Source organism: Leptidea sinapis, chromosome 40 (genome assembly GCF_905404315.1).
Source record: "Leptidea sinapis chromosome 40, ilLepSina1.1, whole genome shotgun sequence".
NCBI classification, from domain to species: domain Eukaryota; kingdom Metazoa; phylum Arthropoda; class Insecta; order Lepidoptera; family Pieridae; genus Leptidea; species Leptidea sinapis.
This window is the reverse complement of record NC_066304.1, coordinates 4,135,091-4,147,619: the sequence shown is the minus strand read 5'-3', so window position 1 is coordinate 4,147,619 and position 12,529 is coordinate 4,135,091. Positions and strand designations below refer to the sequence as shown.

Sequence of the window (12,529 nt, the reverse complement as noted above, 5' to 3'; positions counted from 1 at the left end):
TCGAAAGAAATTCATTCTGGTTTAATTATATCTGCTGTTCACCTCCAGCTGCTGAAGATGGTATTTATGTCAGTGGTGTATGGTGATATTCTGGAATTAAGATGAAGGAATCAGACCAAAAAAATAGCTCCTTCACAAATCAAGCATTTTTGCATTGCCCGCAGTCGTTACAGCTGTTACTGGATACACCAGACCCAATATGAGAGAAATATTCTCCACAAATTAACATCAAACACAAAGGAGATGAAAAAAAAAAACAATACATTCTGAGTAGTTTTGCATTTATTGGATATGAGGAACCATCTGGTCAACATAAAGCTAACGGACATTCTGTTAACATTATATTTACAATTTTCAGAATCATATATAATATCATATCTAGCAGAAGAAGTAATGAATATTCACAATTATAACGAGGACTAAATAAAACATCATCTATACATATAGGCTTGTACAAAATACTAAGTATTATGGACAGTCCGGACTGGTGCGGCTGCCGAGCGGCCGCACTTCCCTACTGCCTCTCACGCACGCCTCATGCACTTTATTACAATCAGTCTACAGCCATTTTGTTCTTTGTTTATCATAACGCGATAAGCACTTATTACAGCGACACTGGCTGTTTCTCTCTCGGTGCCCGACACGACTCTGGAATCTAACATAACTCTACTCCTATGTACATCTCGACTCCACACTTGTACTATATACAAACAATTTATAATATTCAAAATATATAACGTCAAAATCGCGATAACCTCTATCATCTATGTATAGGGTTGGAATAAAAATAGATTTCATTTGATAGTTTCAGCGTGCAAAATTTACTAAAGCCGGCGTTCCAAACGAGGCCACTCTCTCGATACGTCTAAATACTAAAAGACTCTTTAGTATAACACTACAGATCTACTGCAGTTATCTATAGTTACTGTAGAATACGACTCGACCGCATATCAACACTAACCGACAGATCATATTATAGAACTTACAATAATTTTAAATTAACACGACATATTAAACTAAATACACACAAAGAAATAAATTAACAGTCAATTGTTCAATGTCACATATAAAGTATAATTCCATCGTATTAATCATTATAAAACACGTCTTACATGATACTCTTATATCGAATACGGTTACGTGGACAGCGATCTAACTAACTATAGCAGATATTAAATGACGGAGACTATGTATTACGTGAGAAACACCAAAATGTGTCGTCTTCGAGACGTGTAGGAAAAGCGTGGCAGTTAGCACGAGATACTGCTCCCTAAATATTTAACAGAATAATATTGAAGCATTATAATATAGAATATCGATAGTTCAAGTGCCGCGCTACTGGACACATGGCGGTTCACTGTCGGTTCACGGGCCGTCTGTCTGTCCCCGTGCCCTCGGCGCCGCCTCCATCCTCGTTTAGCCTACGAATTAACATAGCACAGCCATCGCTCATCCCGGGGCCGGCGAGGGGACAGGCCGATACTGGCGAGCCGGTGTGCCCGGCGACGGACGCTCCGCTCCTCTACGAGGCAGGCGGCGGCGGCCCCTGCGGCGGGGCCGGCTGCTTGGCGCCCGCCACCGGCAGCTGCGCCAAGGTGTCGGGGCTAGCGTGCGCGCGCAGGTAGCTGTTCTCCACCTCCAGCTGGTTAATCCTCTCCATCAGCTCGGCGATGCGTTCCTTCAACACTTCCACCTCCTCCCGCACCGCGAACATCAAGTGGCTCTTAACCAGATCCTGGAACAAGACAAGTTCAAAGTTAACTCTTTTGTTTTATAAATTTATGAGAAATTACTGCACATCATTCCTATTTCCGTTAATTTGATAAAACATTGCGAATATGCACCTATTACTGAAATGTAAATTAAATAGGTAAATTCCAAAACTTATTCACAACAACAATTTTCAACCATTCTTTTTTTATTAAAAATTTAAATCTAAAAATCATAATATTTACAAATACATAAAAAGTACCGCGGAACTAAACGGCGTTTACGCGAAAAGTGTTAAATGTATAAAAATGTCGAGGACAAACACGGCAAACGTACTTTTGTATCTGGCACGACCACGTAACAGGGCTCCCTCTGGCCCTGCTGTCTAATCTCGTAAAGGCATCCATTGCGCGGTTTAACAATGTCAATCATGTTTCAATTGAGCAAATCGAAATTATCACTGAATTTAAGTATTGAACTGTAAAAGATTATACGGCCAACGAAGTGACGACGTATGATAAGCACGAGCAGCACATTCGCGTCCTACCGGGCGACTGAGGGTCTGCGCTCGCGCATGCCCTATTTAAGATGGCGGTGAACACTGACGTCATCAACCACGCGGCGTATATGTGCACTCTGAACTCAACAACAATCCCGTATCGATAATATCAGCATGATTCCTTTTCTAGAACCCTTTTGCATTTAATATATTACAATGTCTATTGTAGAGATAGCACACCTTTTTAGTTTTATCACCGTAGGCAATAGCTTCTACAACAAAGGCTTTTTAAAATTTGCACACAACGGCTTTAAAAGTACCAATAATTTATAGATACAATAAATAATAACACAAAGTATTAATTTATTTTAAAATGAATTGAGAATAAAAAATGTTCAAGAATAACTTTAAACAATAGTCTCGAAAATATAAGTTATCAATATAACGCTACAATAAAGATAACATAATTGTAAGGCACGATAAATATATTCAAGAAAAACCACGACTTAATCCATACATCCTTTTGTTCGAATTAATTATTCCCTTAGATAACCATTTAATAATTAATGTTCAGATCAACTGACGGCGGGAATGCGGATGACAATAATTTATATAAAGAACATAATCACAGAATATGTAACTGTAGAATATTGCGTTGGCAAGACTTGCAACTATGAAGACTGTTATGCGAAAAATGTGTCTAGCCTGACATTGCAAATCTGCAGTGTTTTTCCACCCACACACTCTGTATTATATTTTAAGATTTGCTGAAGGCATGACTCAATTTTAACAGATCGTACGGAGACTAATGCTTTAGCTGGCCTGGGTAAAGTTTTCCAAATTATAAATACGCCAATCTAATTATACGACTGTTGAGACAGTATTTGCGGGGGCGGAGAGACCTTCAATAATAAACTTTATAAATACTGGAGCATACCGGTTCTCATAATAAATTGTTGTTATTTCTCATACTGAAAGATGCGGTGATAAAGTCACAATAATATAATGTTTTAAAGACAAAAGAAGCGGTGATAATCAGCATACGTGTTGGCGAAAAGGTCTGTTTCCACGGTCCATATTTCTGCTTATAGATTTTACTTAACATATCATTAGCACTGAAATTGAAAGTAGAATAAGTACTAGAAAACAACATATTAAATTGTGAGACGATAGCGATACGATACGATAAATACAAGAATATTATGATCCGGTAGTGTATGGCAATGGCGTCAACTAAACTTAAAGAAATTAACCACTACCAGCTGTAAAGAGAGAATTAAAACAAGTGCAATGTCCCCACAACGAGTGCAGTGAACTTTTTCGCAGTCACGTTCGAAACACAGCAGCCGATGATATAATGGCATCAAGGGCAGATGATAAAACCAGTCGAGTTGCTTTTGGAACGGCTGCAACACTCATTGCTGCTACAGGTAATTTTGCATTTGGAAATGTATAGATCTCAGCTGGTAATTTTCCTAAGATAAGTCATATATTGGTATAAACACTTTGAACAACCTCTGCACGAACATTTTCAATGTCCATTTACGTGATAGCATCATGATGTTAAAAGATAGCGACGCAAATAAGCCGTACGATAACGGTCCGGCGACATGAAAACACGGATGGCAACAAAGGCATATCAAACTACAAAGGTGTTCGTGTTTATCAATTTTCAGATGTACAATAATTGAATGTAAAAGAGCCTGCTCAGTGTTGGATAATAGTAAAGACGCAAACATGGCGCGATCGCGTCGATGACATCATCGCAATATTTAGCTGGAGCGGCGCGGTTTGTGAGGAGGCGCGTTGTAAATTCAGATACAAAAACAAAGTAACCACGCCACGACTACTAATGTTAGAATTATTACAAACGCCGCGCCGGCCGCTATATTTACGACGTTGCGTAACCTACATTTTAATTAAGAGTTCGAAAACAATATCATTGTTTACTACGAGGTTCGGGTGTGTTTAATTCAGTGGCTGTTGTTGCTCACTTGATTTACTTGTTTGTTTGGGGTCGAATTTTGAACGAGAGGCTTTGTTGTTTATTCCAATAGTGCAGGAACATAATAAAAAATTGTAAATTTGCAATTATCTTTTTATGCACTCCAAGGGAAAATCATAATGCTACATATGTCTAAAAATCAATAAATGGTAGGTAGTTTTAGATCCCAGCTTCTATCAAGAACAACAAGTTTTTCAAGAGTCGATGCGAAATAATTTCAACAATCTCAATAGTAATTGAATAAGTCATGATGTGGTGTTATTGCAAGCTGAACGCTGTATTTTTGTGTACAATATTCGCGCAGCTGAATAACAATCATTCTATAAATATACATGAGTTCATGACACACTTTAATGGGTTTGTTTGGACTTGTGATTTTTTGTAGACATTACTTATTTTAATATATTATGTTGTTTACTCTCTGATCGCTTCAAATATAATTTAGTCAAGTGCGGTGACAGAACGTGCTTAACAATTTCGGACAATTATTTAAGTGTTACAGAAGAGGGCTCTCCGCGCTATTTATAACATAGGTGCTAGGCTCCTAAAGAATCATTGAGAGACAATTTTTAAGAAATCAACTTATCTACAGTGCTACTCTTGGCAATGTTATGCATAAACATAGGTTTATTGATGAATTTTACAGAAATTGTGATTATCATAATGTAATAAATATCAGGAACAAATAGAAACTTGTTATGGCTATTACTCGGCGATTTAATCTAACTTTGGGCGAAGTATATGCTTCTACAATGGGATGTAAAAAAATATTAAGTACTTTACTTATGTATAAACTATCTATACTTATAAATATTACCACACTGTGATAATGGAGCTGTCGCAACGAGCTGTTTCATGAATTATAATGAAATTAAATTAAAAAAAAAAATAAGTCCGCAATAGCTTACACCCCTTAGTGTCAGCCTCGGGTCTGAGATATTTCTATTGCGTAATGGTAAGGTAATTAACGGTAGGTGGTTTTTGAATACAATGTAAAAATAAATATATTTGACTTTTGATTGTTTGAATCATCTTCACATAATTAGTACTGTAATCTCTGTTATATGATATAAATAGGTAGGTAGGTAAACTCCTCTGCTCTCGATACTTGTGCTACCATAACTTTTATTTTGTACATACAAATTAGTGTAACATTATTTAATAATTTTCATTCATTCATTCTTTCATACGTTTTCTGAATCCGATGCATACTTATACGTAGGTTACTTATTCTATTCGTTCGAATTTAATTGATCAAACAACCCCGTCTATGTATCAAATGTGAATGGCGCTGATTAATTTAAATAATTGGATCCGAAGAACTTCTAAACGAGCTACAAAATATTTACATTCAAAACGTAAACAATCACATTAAATATTCTCACATATCGGATTAAACAAAACCAATAAAAATAATACGAACAGTGAAAAAACATTGACGTCTTCTGTTATCTACTCACGTGTGATATCAGCCCAAACGGCATGTATTGAACACATGAGCACAACATGAGAGCAACAAACAACATACGCGTAGAATTATAATAAAAGAATTAGTAGAAAAACGACCTCATATAACAAATCATGTGCGTGTGGTGTAGCACCAGAATAGCACCACCCCATCACCTCCCGTGGATGTCGTAAGAGGCGACTATCAAAACTCCCCTTTGGGAGTCCTTCCTACCTTCGTCGAGTAGTGGAAGTCTTTCAGGCTGACTTGATGATAATGATTATAATATATAATCTTAAATCCCTATTGGGTCTAAATCCAAATATGAAAGACAGAAAGGCGTGAAAATCTTTAGAGGAGGTCTTTCTCGAAAGACAAGCTGTTTAACTTAACATATAATTTAGATTTAAGTTTATATTTAGTTAATAGTTAACATTTATAATATTTGTGAACAGCAATAAAGGCCTATTTTTTATTTTATTTTAAATCAAAATAAAATTCTGTACACAGCTGCTGATAGTCTCAACAATACATGCGTATGTAGGGTAACTAGTTAAATATATTCTAGATATAATGATATAATTATATAGTATCGTACACATAAATGACACGAATATTTATGAGCTTTAATAATTATTATACTATGAAAAGGAAACCATAAAGGATAATAAAAAACCGGTTTAATATACGCATCAAAAGTTAAAAATAACAACACTTAAAACGCTCAAACTCGTTCCAAACATTCAGTTTGTTATTTTGCAATGTTAATATCTCGATATATGAAAACAGCCTCACGTGTTTGTCCACGTTCCGGCACGCTATTCACAATATTGATAGGTACTTATTTTTTTTAAATGGTATTATGGTATGGAAAGAGTTTATCCCTTTTTTTTAATTCTGGGCGCAGTTGGTTGTTTTAGGACATTGCAAGCTACAGTTTCTTTCAGGTCAAAACTAGGTTTTCAGTTATGCACGCTATTATTGCATTTACTGATATTATGCTCATTGTTAAAGTTTTATATTATTGTATATCAAAATTGAATGGTTTTTTTTTATTTCAAATTTTAATTGTGTACCTATTTTTTGACGAATGGTCTGACAACTTTGATTTTTGATTGAGCACCTACAAATTACATAGTTAACATATAAGTATTAAATACTTTTTTTTTAAAGATTCACCAATTTAAAAGAAGAGAGTACTTACACACTACAAATCCTAATAGTGACGACTTTTAATTTATTATCGAAGTCACTAGATTTGGAGGTACGATTCTTTTTCTCAATTTTTATTACTTTCATTGGTTTAAATTTTTACGTTGGTTATTGTCATATTAATAAATCATCATATTTTTCAAATATGGACAAAAAAGTATACCCTAATTTACTATATCAGCTAAGTTTTTTTTCTATTGTAAACTATAATTCTGTATCGTAAATTTTGGTATATCTTGTACAACTCTCAGGTTGTGGCTCCATCTACAGGATCTACTTAACAGTTGATAACCTGCTCAACCCCAATATTAGGAAATTGACTTGAGATGTCGCTCTTTCAAATCCAAACAATTTGTTATTTTAAAGTGATATCCCTCACTTCTGGGATTAATTATACAAATAAAATTGGAACATAGTTAGTAGTCGGACGAAACCCGAGAGGTTGCGGGTTCGATTGCCACATCGTTCATAAATTTTGGTTACAAATTTAATTTGTATAACACTAATTCCATCAACTATATTGTAAGCGTTTGGTTATTCCATTCCTAGTTGCCATGCTAGATACATATTGTGAGGATAATAACTGGCAAAGAGTATAAGTCTGGTAGAAGTTTATGCAAGTGTCCGCACCATACCTTATTCTTTACATATCCTATCTTCTCATACCTAAGCCTTATCCGTATACATGACCTACTTAATCTAGTGGAAGGAACAGATAGAGAACAGCCTCCAGTACAAGCACAAACACAGTTCGTCTGTGGCACCATGCGAGTGAACACAACGCCAGTCTTTCTGCGTTAACACACGGAGAGGACGCCGCTAATTAGTTGTTCACTACCTAGTGAATATACCTACCGCATCGCGAGTGAATTACGCTGCAATAATTCGACAATACAGTGTGTGCCATGCTCCAAAATACAGTCCAAACCAACACCGCTTGCGAGAAAAGAACAGGAGAATAGCAGGTCTGTCGTTCCGTAAATTTGCCTGTCCTTTCATTCCCTTCTTAGCACAAAACCGCTCCGCCATGACGTGGTAATTGCCATATTCCCAAGCAAGCGCAAACTTTTGTGGCACGCGATAAATACCACACAGCAAGAAAGAAGCAAAAGTCGCTTAGCCAGGAACTCAGTGATTTCCACGTCTTAGATTTATGATAAAATATAATAACAATTAAGTTAAAATCGCGCGCAGCACCCAATCAGCCAAGCTTTTAAACCGATTTTAATATAGTCGGACGGATAATTTATGTTCCGAGAGGCAGTAAAACTGGTAACACAGCTATTATTAAAATTAATTATTTTATTTAGGGCAAGAGTGAAAGACATGCGTTGTAAGGAAACCTTATGGCTAACGAGTTTTTAAGACCCGATTTATCCCAACACAGGTAGAATTACAGAAGCTATTTTTTTGTTGAAACTAAGACTTATGGCCGCTTCCAGTACCCGATCGCTAGTTTTAGATTACTTGGAATGCAGATTTTTGTACCATCCGGCAATCAATCCCGAATCTGAACTTCAATACATTTTTGATAATGTTCTGTATGTTCATAAGCACATTGAGGAATTTTCTAGAAACTGAGACATTCATAATGTTAACACGAGGAACAAACATAAACTTGTTATGCCTACTACTCGGATGGGTCAAGTTAGTAAGTCTTTTGTTGGGCGATGTATATGCTTCTTTAATATGATCCCAGAAAATGATAAGTTAATTGGAACAGAAAAGTAAACGATAGTTACGTTTTTTATCACAAGTAAGACATAGACTGAGTATCGGGAACGGCCATTAGTAGACAACAAGATAAGATCTCAAACAAACGCCGAGTAAATATCGACCGATTGATTCATTGAGTCAAGGTTGCCCCTGTATCATCTTAGTAATGCGCACCATTCAGTTAACGTTAACCCCACGACCGGCGTCTCTTAGCCCGATATGTCGAGGCAATCAGTATTAATCTGTCGAGCACGTGTCTCCAACAACAAGACGGGCACAGCTTTCCTTCCGTGTCTATTATTAGTACCGAACAGGTCACGCTTGGCTCATGCAAATCACGTACACAATAAACATATTAGCATAATGCTGTCTTTCGACCGTATAATAACGTATTCTACACACTTCTTGTTAGTATATTATAGTTTCACGGCACCTGAAGCTAGAAAACGGAGATATAATGTTAATAATCTAGATGTATTATTGTCACGAAGCAAAGGGATATATATCATTGTTGAATGACTTCGAAATATAAACAGAACAGCACTGGAAAGCAGTTAGATAAATTAAGTATTTTTGTTGCATCACTTTACATATTATATTTTTGTTATGACATTAAGGGACGAGACGAGCAGGACTTTCAGCTGGTACCATCATCACACCATCATCAAACTCTAAGGATTCTTGAAATCTCAAACATTCTGATGGGCACTACAATTGCGCTCGTCTCCTTAAGACTTTAGATGTTAAGTCTCGTTTGAACAGTAATTTCACTAGCTACGGCGCACTTCAGACCAAAACACAATAATGCTTACACATTACTGCTTCTATCTAGTTGGCATCCTGTGCGAAGGAGCCTACCACTGGTAAATTGAATGATTTTTATTGTTTGATTGTGATTTTTAAAACGGTGAAGTTGTAAATGTTGATTTAAACGAGTGGCAATGAGTTTCTTTGTATTTCTTCTCAAGCTCCTTTTCCGAAGTTGTTGTCATTTCCTTGACCTCCATGAGTAAAGTAAATTTGATTCGATTTTATTTGAATTAAAAAAAAATCAAGAAAAACTCGTGTATGTAGTAATAATTTTGATAATTTCATATCTACAAATAACGATACAATTTAGGATGCTATTTTAAACGTGTATATTTTAAATGAAATTGTTGCATGAGAAATAATATACTACAAATACACAATTAAATTGGGGGCATCAGTTTACAAAGTCTTAAAATCAAATTTTACATTAATTACATTAAACTTGCTTAAAACAATACAAAAATCTTCATGGGAAAATAATACAGGTCACCCTCACTAGCTAGAATCGAACGATAATCTTTGGTAATGCTATCATGAAGTTCCAATCGACCGAAGATGAAACGCCGCAAATGGAGCTGGGTACCTGCCTCACACTCCGGATTCCAACCGTATACCGAGGCAAGCCCTAGACTGGAACCCTCAAGGAAAACGCAAACGTGGCCGTCTAAAGCAAACCTAACCAGTCGGAAAGACCTGGAGTGAAATCAAGAGAGATGCTCAGGATCGATTGCGATGCCCCAGCTAGGGGTTACAGGAACTTAATTAATGAAAATGACCATTACCAGGCCAATCTGTACTGTGAAACAAAGAACTAGATTACACGCACTGTTGAACAGAAGCTTAACTCGAGCTAACCAACATACGGATTGAAGACGATAAAATATATCATGTAGATAGATGGAACAAACATGACACTAGACAGTTGTAAGATTCAACGATCAAAGAAAAAATAACACGGTCCATTTAGTGTTGCGCGCGCGGCTTGCGGCCGACGGAATTCAGGTCAGTGGTGTGGTGGACTCGCTAAATGTAATTGAGAAAATATCGCGTAAAACACAACTCGAATATGATGTAACCACGGACTTACTCTACCATCATAGTAATAGTTAATACACTAGCGGCAGCTCGCGACTATGCCCGCATACATTTCTTTTACGTGGCGACATGACTAACAAACTTGATTTTGTTCACAATTCAATGAGTTTTGATTGTTTTTCGAGGGACACCTTGCTAAAAGTCTATTTATAAGCAATTAGGAACTCCGGACTAGCAATTCCGGGCATTATTAGACCAGAACATAAATAATTAATAAAATCCTTACGGTAGAAACATTTATAGATTCGTAAAAAACTGTTGGATAATATAAATAAAGAATTTATTACTATGTATAGATATATAAACTAGTTGAGTCCAGCTCAACCCTGAGAAGACGAAAGACGCTTGTGCGTTCACCGCGTAAAAGGAAGACGGTGTACCGACGTGGTCTGTTGGATGAGAAGGCCAAATTGGCGTCAAAAAAGCTTGGTGTACTCAGTAAGGTGAAACAGTCATTCACCGCCTGCAACTATATAAGACGCAAATTCGGCCTCACATGGCCCGTTCTCACCTCTTGGTGGGAGCTCCCTAGTACTTGGTTCTTACTCATCTTAGATTTGATCACACACAACAAAGAGCGGCTCGAATAATCGACGATGAATTCGTCTCCGATCGACTTGCTTCTTTGGCGTTGCCTAGAGATGTAAGTTCTCTCTGTATCTCCTACTGCATAACTAGGCATATATCACGGGCGTGCTCAGAGGATTTTACACCAGCAAACGAATTATGTCAACTTTCACTCGCGTCAATATGCGGTTGGCATTCTACAACGGCGCGTTTTGCGAGGAACTTCTTGTCTCGCAGCCAATTTATGAAATCAATTATCGGGTCCAGTTCTACCGGACCGATACGACACCGGGACCTTCGAGCTTAGAACATACTCCCAAGTCTTAAAGAGGCCGGCAAAGCATCTCTTGACCCCTCTTGTTGCAGATATCTATGGTCGGCGGGCCTTCGGCGTATGGCCGCTCTTTTATAAAAAAAAATTGCTAGAAATGTACCTTTAGATATATTCTTCTGATCACAAATGTATAACTCATCGCTTCTTATATTTATATAATAATAATAAATATGATAAGATTCAATATTTTTTATTTCAATGTATAACTATAATTTTTATACTCATTAATATTTTAAATGGATTTTATAATTAAGACCGCGGAATAATGAACACTATTAAAGTGATATTAGACATAATTTGTAATGAATTATAATAAAATATTAGTGTTACCAACTGAATGGTTGCACACTTGTTGGCCATGTAAGTTTCTATAATGCTTTTGAATATAAAATTACATACGTGCGGCATATTAATACAGTCGTACAAAGCAACAAAGGCCAAACAAAACGTTAGTAAGGAAACAGCTGTTTTATGGCGCGGAGCCCATCTGGATAAGAATTTACAACCTGTGCCATTGAGTGGCGGCTATTTAAGAATTATTATTAGAGCCGTGTTTGTTTTACAATACAATTCAGCAGATACAATATCAAACAATCAATCGAGTCTAGGTCAATTTGAAAAAAACAATAACAATATAAAGCCCAGATGATAACAATCATCTTTGATGGAAAATAACACCGATAATAAGCTTAGTATGAGAGGCTTATCAAACGACACCTATATATTTAAAATAGACAATCTCAACGATAAAAGACTACTATTACAAAGGTAAGTAGTGGTTTTAATTTATGTATCGAATATAGCCTGGAGCCATAATAACCACATCTATAATATACCAGTGGTAGGCTCCTTTCCACAGGATGCTGGCTAGATTATGGGTGCCTACGGATCATCGGCGCCTATTTCTGCCGTGAAGCAGTAATGTATAAGCATTATTGTGTTTCGGTCTGAAGGGCGCCGAAGCTAGTGAAATTACTGGGAAAATGATACTTAACATCTTATGTCTCAAGGTGACGAGCGCAATTGTAGTGCCGCCCAGAATTTTTCGGTTTTTCGAGAATCCTAAGCGACACCGCATTGTTATGGGAAACATCATCTAAAATAATTGAACAGGCCATAAAGCTAATTCAAATC

The 12,529-nt window shown here is 36.6% G+C and overlaps 1 protein-coding gene across 1 annotated transcript in view; it reads right to left on the bottom strand.

Moving 5' to 3' along the window:
- Positions 1-264: 264 nt before the first annotated feature.
- Positions 265-12,529, bottom strand: part of LOC126976434 (protein bunched, class 1/class 3/D/E isoforms) — a 109,825-nt gene continuing 97,560 nt past the window's right edge. The window contains exon 5 of the mRNA XM_050824764.1: positions 265-1,735. Within this exon, the coding sequence (XP_050680721.1) occupies positions 1,523-1,735 (213 nt within the window). The 3' untranslated portion in view covers positions 265-1,522. The remainder of the gene's footprint in view (positions 1,736-12,529) is intronic.